The sequence below is a fragment of the Nomia melanderi genome, chromosome 9 (genome assembly GCF_051020985.1).
Source record: "Nomia melanderi isolate GNS246 chromosome 9, iyNomMela1, whole genome shotgun sequence".
Taxonomy (NCBI): domain Eukaryota; kingdom Metazoa; phylum Arthropoda; class Insecta; order Hymenoptera; family Halictidae; genus Nomia; species Nomia melanderi.
Window position 1 is genome coordinate 9,659,648 of NC_135007.1, and position 21,527 is coordinate 9,681,174.

At 36.8% G+C, this 21,527-nt stretch overlaps 3 protein-coding genes and 1 long non-coding RNA gene across 15 annotated transcripts in view; 2 read left to right on the forward strand and 2 right to left on the reverse strand.

The window, feature by feature from the left end:
* The window catches only part of hlk (hulk), a 43,186-nt gene extending 38,472 nt beyond the window's left edge, over positions 1–4,714 (reverse strand). For 5 of the 7 annotated variants that reach the window (XM_076371099.1, XM_031990275.2, XM_076371098.1 and 2 more), the window contains exon 1: positions 4,385–4,713. In XM_076371099.1, coding sequence (XP_076227214.1) covers positions 4,385–4,688 — 304 coding nt within the window. In that variant the 5' untranslated portion in view covers positions 4,689–4,713. Of the gene's footprint in view, positions 1–4,384 lie in introns of all 7 variants that reach the window. The other 2 variants (XM_076371097.1, XM_031990274.2) reach the window with 1 other exon arrangement.
* A 2,452-nt stretch (positions 4,715–7,166) lies between these two features.
* On the forward strand, positions 7,167–12,055 carry cn (Kynurenine 3-monooxygenase cn). Its single transcript, XM_031990192.2, has 11 exons — positions 7,167–7,270; positions 7,377–7,446; positions 7,688–7,878; positions 8,117–8,165; positions 9,442–9,529; positions 9,596–9,767; positions 10,296–10,547; positions 10,654–10,743; positions 10,932–11,072; positions 11,652–11,813; positions 11,898–12,055. The coding sequence occupies exons 1-11, from the start codon at positions 7,220–7,222 to the stop codon at positions 11,994–11,996; spliced, it is 1,365 nt and encodes a 454-aa protein (XP_031846052.2). The 5' UTR covers positions 7,167–7,219; the 3' UTR covers positions 11,997–12,055.
* Positions 11,872–21,039, reverse strand: LOC116432807 (2-acylglycerol O-acyltransferase 2-B). Of its 6 annotated transcripts, none has more exons than XM_031990201.2 (6): positions 20,819–21,039; positions 16,506–16,748; positions 14,849–15,123; positions 13,852–14,038; positions 13,037–13,236; positions 11,872–12,589 (listed from the first exon to the last, which is right to left on the reverse strand). In XM_031990201.2, exons 2-6 carry the CDS (start codon positions 16,733–16,735, stop codon positions 12,429–12,431), a joined length of 1,053 nt encoding a protein of 350 aa, XP_031846061.2. In that variant the 5' UTR covers positions 16,736–16,748; positions 20,819–21,039; the 3' UTR covers positions 11,872–12,428. The 6 variants fall into 6 exon arrangements, with proteins under 6 accessions (XP_031846061.2, XP_031846053.2, XP_031846055.2 ...); XM_031990193.2 differs by having other exon boundaries at positions 16,506–16,795; positions 20,819–21,037; XM_031990195.2 differs by lacking the exon at positions 20,819–21,039 and adding an exon at positions 19,917–20,140 and having other exon boundaries at positions 16,506–16,795.
* On the forward strand, positions 15,059–17,043 carry LOC143174920 (uncharacterized). The gene is made up of 4 exons (XR_012999418.1): positions 15,059–15,161; positions 15,320–15,500; positions 15,589–15,705; positions 16,869–17,043. It is a non-coding gene; the product is annotated as an uncharacterized LOC143174920 (long non-coding RNA).
* Positions 21,040–21,527: the final 488 nt, after the last annotated feature.

Genomic DNA, 21,527 nt, shown 5'->3' on the forward strand with positions numbered 1-21,527 from the left:
GCCTTCGAAGGCTTTAACCTGTATTGGCCGAGACGGAACGTATCTTTGCCTGTACTACTTTGTCCATCGCGATCTACTTTGACCGCCAGTGGCGCTCAAACACTTGATCCTCGACTAAACGGAGCATTTCGGTATTAATCGAGCGGTTCACCTATTATACATGAAGATTTAGACTTTTAAAATAAATAAATTATTTTGTTTATCGTAAGCATCAGTTCTATCTTCGTCTGTGGTACATTGTTCGTCTTGCACTTTGATCCTTAGTCTCTCTCACGTAGTCAATACTACGGCCAACTTCGAAATAAGTCGATTCGTACGTATTCAACTACTTCTACTACCTTTGTTTGTTTATTATGAAGATAATATCAATGAAATCATCATACACAACTTTTCAATCGATTACGTTGCATTTTCTGTGAATAAATATAAATTACTAATTAAGGGACAGTAAGTATCATATGTAATGAGTTACTATAAATTCTACAAATACTAGGAATTCTTATCTTGTAGTGTCTATCGACTTCTAGAGCTACTATATTATTTTCAATTTGAAAATTATTAATATAATTATGTTATCAAATAACCTTAAGTTCGGTGTTCTTCAATTCCTTTTGTGTCCGACACCGTACACCCCAAAAACCATTCTCTCCGCGAACCCACTGGGAGACCACGAATTAAATCAGAAACGTTCAAGTGCACAACGAAACCGCGAACTCCTCCCGAATGATTAACGCGATGCAAACGTTGCTGCTATCCGAGTTAATTCGATGAAATTAAATCAACGGCTGGCAACGCGTCTTGATATGCCACGATCGTGGCCCGACCTGTGTGCGTGCGCGCCGCAGTGAGTCAGTGGCCTCTCAGCAATAAAATCTAGTGGATATTGTATGTTCCCGATATGAACTGTAATTCAATCTTCAATCTGAAGCATCCGGCGACTAAAATGAGCTGACGTCTGAAACGAGGTATCGGGAACATGTCAAGTGCAATCAATTCGAACGTCGGGATTCGATGAGATTAACAGTTTCGCGACCGAACGATAGCCGGGCGAAACGGTTAGCCGAATGCAAGTATATGTATTCGAAAACTCTGTAGCTGAGTTAAATGCGTATAGAAAAAAACAGCTTTTTTAAATCAGATGTAGCCGAAGAATTTGAAATGACATAGGATTACGTTGTCCGTCGCGAAAGTGTTAATTATTCCATTATTCAAAGTTCCGGTCAGAGTTGGTAATTTGCTACTGTTATCAGCGTCGCGGATAATGAATTTTTTAAGAAAAGAATGCATCGAACGACCGCGAAATTGCATCTGTCTGCTGCACCAATTATTACATCCCCGCAGACGGTCACGATGTCTTACGTCTGCCTCGAGACGGCTTGTCCTACTGAGTGGACCGGCCACTTGGCAATGGGAGTGAATTTAATACCTGTTAATTGTCATGTGAGCGCGACCCGCGCGCATAACGTGTATATTACCAATTATGTAGAATGCATTTCACCGACGTCAACAATCCCGTCGTCAGGATAAAGGAGTTCGAACTTTAAGGGCGGCTCCGCTGCGAGCCGCCGATTTCGATCTTTATCAGCGTTACCACGAGCATTAACGTTGGCTGTAAATAATCAACGTTTAACCACTAAATGTCTTAATTATTCGAGATAAATGTTTTTAGCTGAAATGAAAATCCGCGGGCTTCTGGCAGTGTGCGCCGTTTGCGAAATTATTTCAGATCGGAGACGAGGAGAATATAGTGTCCTGGTATACAGGATGTACCATTATTCGAGATGCAGAAAGATTCTTTCTTTACTCGGAGAGAATATTCTGATTAATGCGATAACAGATTGATTCTAAATTAAAGGTTGCGGCAGGGAATAATGTTTGTATAAATGTGTAAACTATTCCCAAATAGTAAATAGTACATATAAATTAAAAGAAGAGTGCTGTATTATGGAACAAAAATATCTTTCTATCGATACAACCATGATACAATGAACACTGATATTAATGAAACAGTTTGAAATAGTCGAGTGACTTTAACCTGAGCACAGTAGTATGTCGATGAACTAACATGCGATTTGAAACAACCTGTATTGCAACGAATAATCGTTTCATTTAGCTTTAAATTCGCGAAAGAAATTTATCGGGCGCTCTACAGGTCTAAGGTCGATTTTGCCGATACCGGATGACCTTGTCCTAGAAACTTCCCTTCAACTGGATCATCGGTTTCGCGGTGTTCGACGAATTCAATTGAAACAGACGTATAGAAAGATGTTCGAGCAACGTGAACGTGAAACAGAAGCGTCAATCTCCTTGTCGGAGGATTTATTTATAACAGGTGAACCCGCGTCTTCGCCTTGGTACATTAAACCGTTCTCATATTGACGTCTCATTCGTCGACGTTGCACAGAAAACGATCTCAATGACGAGTCCTGTTCTGCAATTCTGGCTTTCATCGACACCCACTACGGCACGGCCACGGATTATATAATTCGGCGACGTTGAACAACTAGAAGAAAACGAAGACGACGCCGAAGGAGAACGGGGGAGGGTAGAAGCAGCCCGCCGCGGGCCAAGAAAATTCTACGGACGTCGAAGAAAGCGTAACGCGGCCTCGAACAAGTTAAAGAATAAATATATATCGAAGCAAACGGGAAATAATCGAAGATTAACTGGTGCTATTTTCGAACAGCGTTGCACCGGTACCAGTGGCTTCGGAAAAATGGAAGATAAATATGCCCGGTGTGCAATAATAACGAAAACAAATAGGAATCGCTTTTGTTAAATAACACCTTCTTCGTCATGGATAAATGTTAAATTTAAATAATGTAAACGATAATCGAATAAAGAATAATCGTGAGATTCATTATTTTCAGACGGTGTTCCGATAATGAATGGTTATACCAAGAAATTGGATTATTTTTATTAAAAATTCAATGGCATCTGTATTATTAAAGTAACTTTTGAAATTTTGAAAGAATCAGAAAAGAATATTTCGAGTAAAAGTAATGAAGAAGATTAATATAAATTTCGAGATTAATGAACGTCTACTGAAACCTCGGATGTTTCTTAGAAGATGCAAATACTAGAAAAGTCGAGAGGTATACTGAACTGTAAATTGTATTTCAAGTTGCCATAGTTCTTTTTCGATGGTAAAAGATAGACGAAGAGGTGAAGGGTCGAATAAAGTTGGCGGACCAATAGGAATGCAGACCAGAGAGAGAGAGAGAGAGAGAGAGAGAGAGAGAGAGAGAGAGAGAGAGAGAGAGAGAGAGAGAGAGAGAGAGAGAGAGAGAGAGAGAGAGAGAGAGAGAGAGAAAGAGAGAGTGATAAAGTGGGGTGACGAGGGATGTACCGATGTGTTGGGTGGACAAACGAGGACTCGCAGGACTTACTGCAGACGAGTTATATAAGAGCGAAACTCCGCCACATGTTGAGGAATGTCGTGTTGATTTCGTATTTTCTGAACTAACTTTTACAGCGTTTACAACGTTTCGACAAATCAGGAACATCATTCCATCGAACTTTTTACTTTACCCGATCATTCTAAACGATGTAATCTTTCAGGTAATTCTTCAAATCGTTTCATTCTTCGTTGAAAAAAATAGTTGATTATATCTAGGAATATTTCTGAAAATTCTGTAATTTAATCGAGGCGAATACTTTTATAATTAGTATGATGATCCAAATTTTTGCATTATTTTCCTCACTTCTCTACACGTGTTGTCCTACACGTGGCCCATACTTATAGCATGTGTACATACGATACCCTTCCACAGTTAACATGGTGTCTCCATTACACCCCTCCTTAATTTATTCGCAAGACAATGTAAAAGTGTTATTTACAAGTATAATAAAATATTATTCAAATGATACATATATTACATCCACCTACTACATCCTCCAAGTACAACCACCCAAGTACCCCATAAATTAGTTTCCAATTCTCCTTAAAATAATACAAAACCGTTACACGAAACGTCCTTGCAGCATTGTTGAACAAATAAAAACAATCATTCCCTTCGTTAACCTCCTCCCATCCCCACATTACGTACAACAACCACCCACAACGAATTTACAACGCAGCGGACCAAACCAGTACCAAAATCCACCAAAATTAATCTCGAGGATAAAAGAAATCCATCAAAAAAACACAAATCACAAAAGACAAGGACCTAACGCAGTAATTAAATCCTCAAGTACCCCAAGAATCATTCTTCTTCCACAAGACGACTAAAGATCTCTACATCCCCTAAAGCAGATTCAATCCCATCACTGAATCGACTTCCTATCACTTCGAGTTACCTTCTCCCTCCCTCAAAAAAAAAGAAAAAGAAAAATGGTGAAAAACGTGAAGGACCTTGACGAGTTTCTAACGAGTCTCACTTACACCAGTACACGGCAACAAAATCCTTCTCGTTGAGGAGCCGCTCGAGCTGTTTGGCATTGACTTCCTCGATGACAGGTTCCGCGTCCTTGTGGCCTTTGCCCCGAGGCTCGTCCGATTTCGTCCTTGCGACGGCGTCCACGGTGCCCAGGAGGGAGCATAACACCGCGAGTACACCGAGAAGGACGATCGTCTTCGCGTATCCCGTCGGCATCGTTGGCCCGCAGGTAGTACTCCTCCTTCGTCTCCGCCAGCACCACCACCACCGGCCGAACCGTACCGCCGAAACGTCGTTCGCCGTCGACATCGCCGCACTGACTGGCACACCGGCTATTTTTGATTTTTCGGACAGCGCCGCAGACCACGACGGCCACGCCGCGCCTCGCGATCATCGCCGTTGGTGGTTCGCGCGAGGACCAACGCCGTTTTCATCCCCGAGGCAGCTTCCTGCCGCGGCTCGACTCAAGCAGGACGTTGCTCGACTTTCACGGGTCGATTGCTTGGTATCGGGGATTAACCCTTTGAACTCTGCAGGCTCCAATATTGCACCGGTTATAATATTACATATTTTACTGAATGTTAAAGGAACTACCCTAAAATCATTAGATTTTCCACACATCCAAATTCTGTGCTGAGAAGGAAAATAAAAGATCGAAGAAATGTTATAGCATTTCTCATTTTCCCTAGGAATACTATAAAAATTAGTTGCAGTTGCTGATAGATTACAACACAACCTGGAGTGCTGAAGGTTAACACGTTCGCTACCAGCTCTTATTTCGGTGACCGTTTCCTTGATTACAATATTTTCTTTAATCTAATAAATCTTCTAAACAAAATATTAGGAAACTGGAACGAGTTATTGAGATTTTAAATAGAATGTCGTAATTTAGAATTTCTGATAATATCCATAGAATTAACACGTTGAATGCGGTGGGGGTTACCGGTGACCCCCAATCGAATCGGATTATTATAATTCACTCAGTTAAACTATGATTATTTGAAAAGATTTCTATATTAAAAATAATGCTAGACATTATTTGCGATGACATTTAGCTAGATGAACATGCAATAATAATAATGCAATTTAATCAAATGATTTAATATTACATCTTTTCGATTTGGCTATTTTACTCTATGAAATCGGGCGGCATTCAACGTGTTAATTTCATTTTCATTACGTGAAATATGGGATTACGACCGTTACAAATATGTCACGCTGGTAGCGAACGTGTTAAAAGAGTTAGGAAGGTATTGGGCACCGGCAGAAGTACGGTCTTCTTGTTAGCAAGGAATCAAGGTCCGATTTCAATCGGTATTTCAATAGTTTAACCCGTTGCACTCTAGAAGTACTTTACTGGAAATACTCAACATTTTCTAATCAGATGCAGACATTTTCGCACGTGTCGAGGAACAGAACTATTTTTTCAATATTTCATATGTTGATGCATTACACAAAGTTTGATATTTAATATTAAACTTTACAATTTTGCTGTGTCAAGTCGATTGGCAGCTGAGAGGCGTCACTGGAGTACAAAGGGTTAACACTGAAACTACCGGACGGGTCAAAGTGACCCATTTCTGATTTCTTCTTTTTGATATGATTAAATGGGTGACATGTTTCTCTGAAAAATTATTAAAGAAATTAATTTAGCAATAAGTACACTGAATTTTAAATCAATTGAAGTCTCAATAGATGTAGTCTTAGAGTTTCTATATAGAAATTTCAAAGAGTTAATTTAACTGCTCGGTAGGTTTAGTGTTAACGAAACTGGTATTAGCAGTAAGTTATGTTTATGCCGTTGGTACAAAATAAAACGTAAGATTTAAAGTAGAATAGACTGTAAAATATAATAAATTTCTTTCGGTACCTAATAACTGTTTGAAATCGTTATATATCGGTTCCGACTCATACTATTATGGAGAACTGATATAAAGCCATAACTGTTGTTAGTTATATTGGTTCTGAGCTATTTTCAACCCTTGGTATTAATCCTTTCCGAAGTGTTCTTGGTTTCTGCTTTGAAACTTACTTCGACGTTATTTAATTCGATTGGAGTTTCATTATTCGTTCAGTTCTTTAATTATTCATTCGAGAACATTTCGAGAGCACTGAAGTACCTTTATATGACACACTTGTGGTACCACAAATAATTATAGTAGTAATTCTTAAAATAAGTAGACATTGGAATAAAATTTAATGATGACTCGATATAGGATCGCAATAGGTTAACCCTTATTGCAATCATGACTGCGTATAGTTTCTTAAAGTCATTTCCTAAACAGGCATGTTTGTAGGTCCGTTGGAAGAATAGGCCCGATGAAGACGATTCAAAATGGTTAACAGTAGTTTATACCTAAAAAGAAGTTTTGTCAAAAACTATTATTTTGTTCCAATATCAATCGATGTTTTCATATGCCTCAGGGTTTTTTCAATGTAGTAAGCGTAAAGATTTGTTGATTACGCTTCGTGATTTAATATTATGCCTACGTCATGAAAACCTTTTTTTATACATGCTTCCTCATAAATTTCTATTCCTATTCACTTATTTTTATTAAATGCATTTTTGTATTATCTATACAGACATTTCTTGCAATTTTTCACATATCTATCGAAATTATTCTTTTCTTAATGATAATAAAAAACTACTTTCGGCTACTTTCCGTACGATTGTTTATTGACTTGAAAGTCGAACCCCCTAAACAGTCTAGCTCTATCTCCGAAAGGAACGCAGCAATTTGTTGCGTTAGTGTCAAGTGACTCTCCCTGCATATAAACTTGCATGTGGATCATGTTAAGACAGGTAGTTGGTCAGTGGCTTCGGTGCAGGACGGAATAACATGACAGTTGTCGATCGAAAGCCGCGAGTTGCCATCGTAGGGGGTGGTTTGGTGCGTGTCGACCTACGTTCAAAAATAATTTTTCACTATAAAAATTCTTCTCGACCCTTTAAACGACACTTGTAAACATACTTGACAGTAGATTTCGGCATTTTAGGTCGGAGCACTAGCTGCTTGTTTCTTCGCGAAGAGAGGACTCTCCGTGAGTGTCTATGAATATCGTGCAGGTGAATATTGAAAAAATTAATTGTATTATCATTTTATTACCTCCAACTCTTTTGACTGATTTCCAGTAATGACATTCCAATAATCCATTAAACTTACTGACTTATCCATGATTATAATTATGTTTCAATGGTGATTCAAATGTTTATCAAACAAAAATAAGAATGCTCACTTGTTTGGGATACTTATTTTACAATTTGGTTAACGAAGAGGTGAAATAGTAATGTTCTGATTACTTTTTAGACATCAGGCAAGAGGATTACAGAGGACAGAGCATTGACTTAGCTTTGTCAGCTAGGGGACGCGCAGCTTTAAAGGCAGTTGGTCTCGAAAAAGCTATAGTGGATAATCATGGAATCGCCATGCGAGGAAGAATGGTTCACAACAGAGATGGTACCTTGAAGGAAATCATTTATGACAGCGTAAAAGGCAATGTACGTTACATCTCTCTTTCAATCGATTCTGTGCTACCCTTAACTTTCTTAGATGCTCAAAACAAGCTTCCCTTTTCTGACATAAACTACTGCCCATTTAACATATTTTTCTCAAACTTTACAACGTTTGAAATCATTAGGAACATATTTTGGTTTATCACATTCATTATAGTTCAGAAAAATAATCAAAGAAAACAGCAAATTAATCCACGTCTCTTCTTAATCTTATAATTTTCAGTGTATCTATTCCGTGAGTAGACGATATTTGAATGTGGTTCTATTGAATGGTAAGTAAATATTTTTCCTTGAATTAAAACATTTAATATAGTAAACCGAATAGTTCATTTCATCGTTCACCCAGTTATCAGAAAATCGGGAAAGTAAGAAAGCTTATAAAGAAATTAATCGAATTTCTCATTAATTTCATTTAGGTCGTTGTTCCGTTAACTATCCCGCCCTCTTAATTCTTGAGATTCTTCAGTTCAGCGTATCCAAAACAAGCAATTTGTAGCGATCGTTTATTCATCGAGCAGTACTACTTGAAGTTCGATATTCGTTCGTAAATCCCCGCGGTCGGTATCGATTTCCCTTAGATTTTGCTACGGGTTATTTTGATCCGGTTGCTGCATCCTGCGTTAAAAGTACATGAACGAACACGAGATGCTTTTCAACTGAAAAAAAGCACGGCTGCGTATCCGGTGACGCGGTAGTGCGTGAAGCCACAAGAATTCGAGCGTGTCACGTTTCTTGTCATTGCCGCCCCTGCTTCTTGCAATCTTTATGCGTTCGATGCGTGCGCCTCGGCACTCAATACACTCACTATGACGCTTACCTGAGTTCATATTCACTGTGGCACACTTAAAAGTTCTAAATTTATCAAAAATGCGAAGACACAAACATGTTTTGAATTTTATACTGGAGGGTTCTAGACAACATTAACGCTAGAACTACCAAATGGTTCAAATTGACCTATTCCTAAATTTTTCTTTCACAATTAGTAATTATTTATACAGTTGCTTCTCAGAGGAATTATCAATGAAATTGATTTAACGAATGATATGTCAATCGAAATCTGAATAGATGCACTCTTAGAGTTCCTATAGAAGAATTTGAAAAAGTCAATTTGGCTGTTCAGTGGTTTTAGTATTAAATTAATTTCTTTTGGAGTGTAAAATAAATGAAAGTATAATATTATTGCACAGTTTTGGGATGAGAACTCGCGGAAATGTCTGTTGTAGCTTCTCGACTGAACTTTACAAGTGATAGGTTGAAGATAATGGAAAATAAAATGTAAATTGTAAATATTGCTAGTAACATATAGTAGCAGTGGAAATCTTAGGAGGATTAAATTAATACGATGGAATTAGTATTAATGTTTTTTTCAAATATATAACCGTATGAATTGATATGAGGAACGTTTGCAAACTTTCTTTTCGTTAATAAAGTGTAGGAGATGGTTTTTCATTTTCGATATAAATGTTGAAACTATAACCTCGTTTTTACTTTCAATTGTATTCTTATTAATCAATTTTATTGCCTTGAATTATCTAATCTGTCAAACAGCTGCGGAAAAGTATTCTGATGTGTGTCTCCATTTTAACAAGAAATTAATAGACGCCGACCTTGATAATGGACGAATGAAAATTTACGAGTAAGAGCACTTTCATTGAAAATAGTGTTACTGTGGAACAGTGTTACACTTACGATATATTTCTAGCACAAAAACCGAAATGATAGAAGAAATAGAATCGGATTTAATAATTGGCGCAGATGGCGCGTACTCGACGATCAGAAAGATGATGATGAAGAGACCGCTTTTCAATTGTAATCAAACCTACATAGAACACGGTTACGTGGAACTGTTCGTTCCTGCTGGTAAAGATAATAAGGTACGTGTAATCACATGGTTGGATATGCAAATACAAGTGATTCAATGTTTACCTCCTGGAAAATTAATTCTCTGATCATTCTCGTTTGAAATAGAATTCTCCATAGGTAACTGTACTCCCATCAATAACAAATTATTAATCCATAAATTATCATAATATAGTTTCTATAGATTTTATAGAAAAATGGAGTATGATATTCTACTATTCAATTAACAAACATATAAATATTATAGAATGAATTATTTTTTAGAATTAAATTTAAAAAATGAACAATTCTGAACAGTATTCTCTTGTTACCATAATTATCCATAAATTATCTTAATATAGTTTCTATAGATTTGATAGAAAAATGGAATAAGATATTCAGATATTCAATTAACAAGTATATAAATATTATAGAATGAATTATTTTTTAGAATTAAATTTAAAAAATGAACAATTCTGAACAGTATTCTCTTATTACCTTAAAGTGGTTTAAAATTTGAAAAGAGTTATTGTTAAAAGTGTAACACAATGACAATCTTCAAGTTTTCGATGAGCGGCCATCATCTTCACATTTGGCCGCGAGGGGAGTTTATGATGATCGCTCTCCCGAACGAAGATTGCACCTTCACCGGAAATATATTCGCACCTTTCGCTACTCTAAACAAATTGAAGACGCCGCAGGATCTCCTGGACTTTTATGAGAAGCAATTTCCTGATCTTCTGCATTTGATTGGTAAACAGAAGCTGGTGAAGGATTACTTCGAGAGGGAACCGAAAACGTTGATATCTATTCAGGTAAATGAAACAAGATTTTATAAATCATTTCAGGAAATTGCAGGTCGATGGTTTTAATAAATTCTATTAAATAAAGTACCATTGAAATGGTTATGTATAATTTCAGTGCAAACCTTATCACGTTGGGAAAACTGCTCTTCTTGTTGGTGACGCTGCACACGCTATGGTGCCATTTTATGCGCAGGGAATGAACGCTGTGAGTTGTCCCTAAAATTAACTAAAAACGTACTGATATTTACCGATTGAAATATTTTGTATTCAAAGTTGACACGTGAAACAGCAAATACTATATGAAACTTGAATTCGGTATTGGACATACGTATGAAACTTCGTTACGATGTAAGGTAAATGAACCTTATGATAATTGTATATTTGTTTTATCAGGGTTTCGAGGATATTTTATTGTTGGATGAGTTAATGGAACGTTATGATTCAGACTTCAGTAAGGTTCTACCGATGTTCACCGAACTAAGATGCGACGACGCTCACGCGATATGCGATTTAGCTATGTACAATTACGTTGAGGTAAGCTTTTTGTCTGACAAATTCTTGATAAGATCATTGTCTCCATTTGAACTTTGCACTGTAAACTTTCATTCATTTTCTTTTGTTTTAATTATTGTGTACTTTTTAAAAAGTTATCTTCACCCTGTTCACCGTGTTACAGTTCATGTAAATAGTATTCTAAAACGAATAACACAGGAACATAAATTTACTTAATCTAAACATTATCGAAGTTTATATAAAATAAGAACTTTGAGGAAGGAACTACACCAGTTCAATTCTAATTAATTGTGAAAAGGGAACTTGCATTGAATTCAAGAATTTAACGCTTCGCTAATATGTTTATCTAATTATTTCCTCCGTGTACAATCAATCTACTAACACCTTGCATTATTTAAGTTTCGTAACTTTCAAATTAGTCAAATTGGAATTGATTGGAACAGCTTAAAAGCTTCATCAATCTTTATAATCATCATCTTTTCAAAATCACTGTACAGAAACATGAATTTATATTAATTTCAGCAATTTAATTGCCAAAACTTTAGAAAGTAGATATATTTATACTTTAAACCAATTTGTTACATACCAGACGATTTGCAGATGAGGGATTTAGTGAACAGAAAATCGTTCCTCTTGCGCAAACACCTGGACACGATACTCCACCGTCAAATGCCGAACACTTGGATACCCTTGTACAGTACAGTACACTTTTCACGAATGAAATTCCGTGATTGCATCGCGAACAAGGAATGGCAGGACAAGGTACATACATCGAATGCATCGTAGGAAATAGTAAGCTGTTAAAAATGAACACACACACTGAAACGAATAGTATTTTTCTTTCAGATTTTACGTGGGATCGTTTGGTTCACATTCTTCATTATTCTTGCGATACTGTTGGTACCAATCATCGGAAAATACACCATAAAGCGTGTCCTATTTTAAACCTATTAAACAGGAATGTCTACAACATTTTTCCTATTAAAAAATGTTTTCAAATCGCACCAATCCGAGTTCTTGTTTACCTAATGTTTACATACCCTCATTTACCGTTCATATTACATCGAATATTTATAACCGCGTTTGAGCAATTCCCGTTTTAAGGCCTTCACCACGAAGAATCCTCTTTAACAATTCAATTAAAACGCAATTGCTACTCCACGCATTAACATCACGCTCTCTATCTAAACAGCTCGGGGGAGTTCGTGTTCTATCTAGGAAAAAGAGTTCTATAAAAGTACGTATATCTTCGTTCTTATCACTTCTTTGTAAAATCACTAAAAACACGGTGAAACGTTAGGAATGTCTTCGACGCACGGGAAGATTTCAACGACTTTTGGCGTCAATTTGAGGATCACTGTTGCAGGGTAACGCGTATCACGATATCAACTCGAGGTACACTGAATCAGCGTTCTTTATGTATTTGTGCTTATGAGCCTCGAACAGGTCGTTCAAGTGCTCGATGAACTTCTCGTGGTACTCGTTCACCTGCTCCGCGGTTGGCTCAGGAATTTTTGGTAACTCCATGGGACCGCCGACTGGAAAAACATAGAAAGGGATTGTCAGAAAAGTTGACAATTTTTTACGAATTATCATTTAAGAATCTTACAACTTTATTCGCTGCATGACATTTTTGAAAGTATACTCCATCTTTCAATTCTTAGAAAAACTAAATTATCCTCAATTATTCATTTCCATTAATTTTTATGTAATTTATTATTCGACTTTTACAATTGTCAAATCATTGATTTTCTGCTGGGTAGAAAATGCCGTAAAGCAATGAAGGTAAATGAGGAATTGAAGCAATATGGCACTGTTTTAATCGTCTTGAAGGAACGAACTTCATAATAAGTAGTGAAATAATAATTAATACAGATTAATACGAGTAATCTGTAAAAGAATCTAGCAGTACAACACGCCGATGTAGAATTATATAAATCAAAAGTAAAGATATTGATTGTCGGGCATTAAATTAATTTACTCACCAACGACGTTGATGGGTTTCCTATGAGCAATGATTCCGAACGAATACTGGAAAAATCCTCGACCCATTAAAAGGACTGGGGCGATTCCAATCTTCTTGCGAATGAAGTGCTGCGCTTTTTTTAGGAACGAGCCGTCTGGGCCGTACACCTGATCGTATACATCGGTTTCTCCAAACGAGAACACAGGTACCAGAGGTCTCCTAGAAATAGCGAAACAATGAATGAATAATTAAAATCTTTGAACATTTATTACAGTAGAACCCTCTATAACGCCATCAAAATATTTAGGAATTTCGCGTGAGATTCCTTTTGGATACTAGTCTAATTTATATATACCGTCAAATTCATCCTCTGTATCTTCTTTCCACAGTTATCCTTCAACGATTTTTTAATCGCGTTATAATTGGTCCTACTGTATATCGATTAAGCTCTTGCCGTATGATTTCTCAGCTATGATCGATACAAATACTTTGCCATTAATGATTCATAGGAAAAACAGAAAAATTTCAAGCGTGCTCTACGTCTATGTTCAAAGTATAATTACTGATAACAGAAGAATAATATTTAATTTTATTAAAATCTTCATCGCGAGTCTGACACGTTGTTCGAAGGCAAAGGGTTGAGAAACTACGAGTCTACGGATTTTCGTTGAGGATGAAGTTTAAGGCCTTAATAACAACTACGGGGCAAAATGAACGTTCATTCGGGGGTGTCATTGATCCGTCGAGCTATTTGTTCTATGATTAGCGATGGTTGTTTACGGGGCATCGTACGGAGATTGTACATTGTAATTTATAAACATTGATAATTCTAACCCATGCTTCAGCGCGATCTTTACGAAGCCTTTTCTTCTTTTTACCAGGATACGATAAGTGCCTGGCTTACATTCCAATGATTCCGACGCTCCACCGACGATCAGAACTGTTCCTCTTCCAGTGTACGGTTCTTGAGGCTTCGATGACAGCAGATAGTTCAGGCTTTCCGCGCTGCTGCTGACGGTACCTGGGTTTCAAGAGAATTTGAAATTAAGTCGTTCATTCTAATTTAGAAGCTGGAAATCATTGAGTTTGTTTCGAACAAACTTTACTTCATTAATACATTCATTTAACTGGACGATGATAAATTAACAAACTGTATATGAAGAAGAAATATTTGAAATCAGAATGAATTTTAATTTGAACAAGATTTACAGGATGGAGGTAGTTTATATATAAACGAAAACAATTGAATATGAACTTAAAAATAAGTTTGCGAATGAAACATTGAATAAAAAGAATAAGAAAACATGATAAAAGAAGTTCGCGTCTTTTGCATCACAAATAATTAGTGTTTCTTAAGATTTCTTAAGAAAACATACATTTACTAAAGAATAAAGGAACATAATTATTTTAACCGTTTGTTTTTAGAAAACGTCTATGCTGATCTTCCCACGCTGAAATATGATATTTCTACGTACTTCACGTTTCATTTCTATTGCACAACAATTAGCAAAATTTTCTTTCTGTCACGCAACCAAGAAAGTCTGCTTTAAATATTCTCTTCGCTGAAACAAGAACACTGAAGGTGCCATCAACTTTAAGACTCAGTTTCACCCCTTGAGCGTGAATATCCGCCAGGAAAAATTGGTTCTATATAGTCGAATATTCCCTAGCATCTAATGGAATTTCTTTGAAGCCAGAATTCGCTGCGAAAAGTTTTCTTTGCGGGATATTTTTAGAATAGAATCAATGAACCTTCGAACAGGAAGATGGAAAAACTTCGGGAAAAGAAATTTTTTAACGAACTCATGTCTAAATAATTGTTGATACGTACCGCTCGAGTAAACATATTCACGGAATAAGGGAATTCGGAAATGTTGATCGAGGATAACCACCCGGAAATCCAATCCCGGGAATAATTCCCTGCATCCGAGGACATCCGAGCCGAACGCGCCGAAAATTCCTGTCGACAGGATCCCGTGGGGGAAGCTGCAGAATAAATAATTCTTCGTGGGATCTAGGTCAGTGGTTTTCACCAACTTCAGTGGGAAATAGTTGCAAAAGTAATGCAACCAGGCACAATTCCTTAGCCACGATATCCAGCGAGCACTGAGACAGAACAAATTGAAAGGTTAATTTTCGAATAGGTGGGTATATAATAGAAACGTTGTGGATTGTAATATAGTAAATTATGAAATGTATAATATAATATAATATAATATAATATAATATAATATAATATAATGTAATATAATATATTATAATATAATGTAATATATATGTATATATTTATTATATACAACAGATAACAGATTCGTATACTTGTTTGCAATCGATAAGGTATTTGAGTGTTTGGTTCATGGGAAAATTTTGTTGCCATTGGTACGAAAGTGAAACACATTGGATCTTTGAGGAACTATGTTAAAATGTCAAGGTCGATGGCAATAGTATATCGATTGACAAATTTTTAATCCTTTAATTAGAAGGTCTGGTATATTTAGAGTTTATTTTGTGCGAGGTTGTGTCATATTATATATATATAAGGTATTTGACGATGTGCGCTGGATATTTCAGGAGTTGCTCGTACAAGTTAAAATGTTTCAATTTTGCTTTCAATTGCTTCAATCTGCTTGATTAACGATGCAAAATCTCTCGGAACTACGACGATCCGCCAGTAATGACGCGCGTCAGGTAAGTCAGTACTAGAGCAGACAATGTCATTACTATATGAAAGACTTAGATCCTTACGTAACTCGCGTCATTGGTGAATTGTAATCGTCAATAACTTGAAACTAAAATCAAAACCATAATTTCATCATTGATGATCTCCATCTTAATTCACCTTAGTAAATCAATTTTTCAAATACCTGTTACTCGTAATAAAATATTAAAACTAAATATATACACTCTGCATATATACATCTGATATAATACATTAGACTATTTAAACGTAACATTTGAAGGCGTCGAATAATTTTAGAAAACGTCTCTTGCATCAGAACGAAGATATACCCCTTCAAATATCGACACTGATGCAAAAGTATTTAAAATCGACATGTATTCAATAAAAGTCAACATCTCAAACGTGTGTTATTTCAATGAAACGTATGCACTTATTTACACTTGTACTCCAAGCGTCATGAATATGGAAAAATTTAAAATATTTCCTACACGGCGAGTGAAACATTTCCATTACAAATATACGAGGATCTCAATTAATCGAATTGTTATGACTCGCAAACTAGACTCGCCTAAAGCCTCGGTTATCCGCGAGCTTAATAATTACGTCTTTCAAATCGTGCGCCAGGATACACACGGTCGCATTTTACAAACATACTTCGAAGAATTTGTGTGTGCGGACTGTTCGTCGTTCAATTAAATCGGATAATCGAGGCTCTATTGGATATCGATTTCAAATACTTTCGTGAACCGGTGTACCACATGTGTCAGAGCGTCCTGCGCCTGTTCGCGATCTAGTAACATGTACTCACTTTCGACCTCCTTTATTGCACGTGTCCCAGTCGTAGTACATCCACACGAAGTAAAGTAGGATGAAGTAGCGCAATATTTCCGTGCGGAAGAGCAGGTAAGCCGTGATGCTCCAACCGATGAAATCGCCGAATCCCAGCCAAACGATCCATATCGCCGCGGAAAGGGTTTCGAGCCTTCGTCTCAGAGGCACGTTCAAAGGAGCGAATTCCACGCCGAGTATCTTCGTCATTGTGCCCGGTTCACTTTCGTTTTCGATCAAGATAACATTAGAATAATCTTACTCGCACACCTGTTAACAATTTATGATGCATGTAATGAATAGCGAAAGTTTTAATGAGATTTATTTGCATATATATTTCTAGGAGATCACTTGATGGCTAATTGTAAGCTGAGGAATTCGACCGATCGATCGTTTCTCACTCTTTCTCGCACAGTTTCTTGTTGGTTTGATTTTCACGACTTGGTTTGGTTTAACGCAATCACTTAAATTTTAATATGAACTTTCATGTGATACTGTTTTACTGATTTCTTAGGTTCGGAAATAATTTCTGTTTTTTAAACGATTCTCTTTTTGTTTGCGATGGTACATGCTTTGATAATTTATTATTATTTTATCTTATTTCTTGACCTCTTTAATACTTTTTAGATTTATTACTTCTACCAGCTTGAGCGATGTTACGGTGGCACGGAGAGGTGGACTGTGAATTTTGAACATACATTTATGCGATAATGATATATTTATCTTCGATATCTTATCTTGTACTTATATCTTATAAGAAATGGCGTGGCCTGTCGCTGAAAAATTGGTGCGAATAACTTCTACCTTTATGTAGAATAACATGGTACACGTGTAACGAATATTTACGCAACTTTAAATTGAACGTGTACGCAGTCTATACATTTATAATAAACGTCCCGAATACTTCAAACGCCGTTGTAGCTTTGCACGATAAAAAAAAAGTTAGCTGAATGGATCATATTTACAAACTAGATTTCAGCCTGAGTGTCTCACGAAATTTATGCGTGTTTGAGAATGTTCGTTGTCTTCTCTACAAAGTTAGGCATTACTACAATTTTTGTAAACAACCGTTTATGAATAATAAATAATTAACTAAATTTTTGTTATTCAAATATTTTATCTTCAGTCGAAATATATTTAGTTTAAAATGTGTAATAAATTATTTTTTATGGTTCTAACTACAATTTCAACTTCAGGAAGAGGAAAGTAGAATATATTAGTCGTCGTCGTAAATTCAATTATGCTAACAACATGTTTTTGAAATAGAAGGCACGATATTAACATTTATTATACTGATTTATTCGTAGTACATGTAAAATGTATTTACTTTGTTAGATAAACATTTTCCAGAGGCAGATTGTTTTACAAAGAATAACGAATGTCGTTGAAGATTTACTCGAGAAGTAGTGAAGTATGTTCAGTTAAGGCAAATAGGATGTTAGAGTGACGAAGATGCAATGACTAATTTGCTCGTAATGTGATTAGAGCTTTCATGAGTCAGCAGGTTTGTCATAATAAGGAAATTTGTTTCCAAGAAACTTATACACGCATTTAAATGTGTTAATTAAAGAGACAAAAGAAACTGTTGAAAATTGTGTCATTAGTGACATTAAAGGAAATCTGTGATTATAAGGGAGTGATGTTTAAGTACCGTTCTTCAATCTGTCATCAAGTCATAATTTGCCGTTACCACTAGAGTGTGATACGGTTCGAACACTATCTTTTAAAACAGATTGTTAAATAATGGGATTTTGCGAATATTTTAAACATCAATAGAACTGCTTTAAATATTCATATATTCTTTTGAAATGTTATCCCAGTAACTGCTGATTTACTTAATTGCGTCATTAACGTTTGAAGGATATGTAAAATATTAACAGGGTTCGAACGTTTATAACGACGCAGTTCATCTTCACGAGTTATATCAATATATTTCCTACGTAATATTTCTAAAATTACTATTCAGGAAGATAATATGTTTACATATGATCTCCACGTAAATAATAATCCCCTCCTTTGATGCGCTATTCATTTAACAATGCATTTCGCAAGCGATTGATCTACTTTTTAACATTAGAAATAATCACTTGCATCAGAACTTTCATAACTTCCATAATTATAGAATTACGCAAAATACACAAAAACCAGTGTAATTACTCAAAGCACGATTCAACAAAAAAAAAGGTTAACAGCGCGAAAAAGAACGGACAAGTAAACTGTAATTCTATTCAATTTTTTCGAACTTCTTTTTTACGGAGCAGTGTTTGGAAAGAAAAATTGATATAAACGTGCACGAGGTACCGACGACGCAGGTAATGGAATAGTCGACGTAAAAGTGTACCGTGCCGCGAGGTAGAATGATTCGAGTTAGAAGGTCATCGACCTCGTGTTCCCTTTAACCTGCCTTCCAACCAAATTTCATGCGGTGAAACTGACATAGAGATCGCCTGAAACGTCATTTCCCGCCAAAGGCTGTTGAACCAACATGGCGGATGTCACGAGCATTTCGAGGGCAATATGGTCGTTTGAAATCATTTGCAATTACATCACACATAATTCGATTATACAGGCGGCTCGAGCGAAGCAGATTATTTCGCTCGATCGACGTGCCCTTAGAACAATGCAATCGCATTATTTATAGAAGAGGAGCCTCAGAAAAGGAATAGCTCGGCGCATACTGGTTAAAATAAATCACCATCGCTCGTTAATAGCGCTCCCCTATAGCGTAATTATTTCCTTGGTCCCCTCCTTTGTTTCAGATCCCGAGCTATCTCGACAGCTGACAGGTTACCCATCCATCATCTTGCTCCCTCGAACATCTTTCTTTTCAAACTTCACGAGCACCAACTTTCAACCGAGCTGGGTTTTAAGGACTTGGCAAAGTTTAGGCGTTTTGAAACTTGATCGTCGTCGGCAAAGTAATTTTATTCATCGTAGATAGTAGAGTATGCATATGGATCATACATTTAAAAGCAGTCGATCTAAATATGTAAATAGCGATTGCTCGTGAATGTACATGCACTTCCGTAAGGTAATTTTTACGAGGTGTATATTACAAGAAGCGGTTACGAGTTCCTTATTAGGTAATACGAAAAATCACATTGCGTAAAACTAGATACACGCGTCGTACTATTCCCTTCTTCATGTCTGAAGAATTATTTTATTCAAAATCTCAAACGAAAGTAGATGTAACGTTGTTTAAATAATTCAAGTCTCAAGAATCACGTGATCGCTTCTTTGCGAGATGCTATATTCCAAGACCTACGTCGCTTAGTTGTACTTCAAATAATATATTTACAATCTAATTGTAATTATAATTATAATTAACTCACACTCCTTCAATACAAAATATTTGGAACCCAAAGCCATGATAAAGAATTCGTTCACAAACCTTGAAATCCAGTTCACAAGATCAAGGAAATTCCCACAGCAAAAGGTGCGCAATCCGGATCAAGAATGCAAAGAAACTCACACGACGGCGTCGAAACAAATTAGTCAATTAATTATCTTCGCGATACTCGACCGGATAACGGTGACAATAGCTAACTCTACGCGCGCTTCGGACGTACGAATTCCTGGCCGACCTTCCGAAGACCGACTAACACGAAAAACGAAATTGTTCAATGACAACAGTCGCTCGAGCGCGAAGAGATAAGTGCTCGAACAGCACCAGCGACGAATCAGCAATTCCGATAGGGCCTCCGAAATATGTATACCAATCTCTCCGTTTACGCGGAGTATCAGTTTCGCTTTACGCGAATGAAAATCTATCGGATAGAGACTGTCAGTACAAAAAACAACAAACTATAGGAAAGAAAATCTGTTGCACTTCAGAAATACAATAGGCTCGCTCAATAACATTGTTTGTATTATTCCTCCACTTTTACTATTTCTCAACTTTCTAACCGTATTAAAGAGAAGCCTATTCATTTCACATAGCCTGACACTAGCGTTTTATGCGACTACTATCCAATCCTTACGATAATTCTAACATTTCTCCGATTTCTTCGTATATTTCGTTATAGTATTTAAGTGAAACTATTTTCAAAATCATCTCAGACATTCGATACTTTTAAAATACCAACAATTCCACGGTAGTCTGAACGGAGAACTAACAATAATGACATTCCAGAAGACAAAGGTAAACTGTATTCAGTATCACTGAGTTCAGATCGTGCGTGAATAGTATCGCATAAATAATGTTGCGATTTGCCGCGTAAAAAGTGTACAGCGTAAAAATGTGCCGCGTAAATGAAGGGACTGTTCAGGTGATATCCTCGTGGCTCGACTCACCTTTTAAACGTCCGGCCGTTGTCCGCACGCTGCGAAATCAGCCGGGGCCAGGTGAAGCGTTCCCGATGCGCAGCGACGAAAACGGTACACTTTGTTTTTCCGAGGGATCAACTGGGATCGTCGGTGACCATCTCGATGGACCGGACGCGTGTGGAATCTATGGATAGCGAAATGATCCTCTCGGCGACACGCTGCTTACTGGCTCGGCGCCGCGTGGATGAAACAGGAAAGAGCGCGCGCGTGCATGTACACTAGCCGCAGAAAGTTTTCGGAGCGGTTCGAGGCGCTTCGATTATCGTGTTTGTCGTGTCGGGTCATCGAAAACCGGGTATTGAGACCGCAGTACGGAAAATTTTCGAAGTTATAAATAATACGTTGCAAAATTTATTATTGGGACACGATTTTGTACGTGACATAGGCGCCGCGTGAAACCCGTCGAGCTTGAACGCTTCTGGTATCGGATTTACGATGCGCGTATTTTTGAACATTAGATTCTGAAAATGAAAGATGAGATAGGGTTTATTTTATTTGTTTGTTTGGAATTTGATTTAACTGATGAGATGCTCGCGGTTAATCAGTGGGAGAGAGATGTTTCGTTGATCTTCGTTGAAGTGTTTGCGATAAAGGAAGTTATATAGAAGGGGATGTGAATTTTGAAATTTATCGTTAACGTTTATTTTATCATGTACTGTATTCATGTTACTGTTAA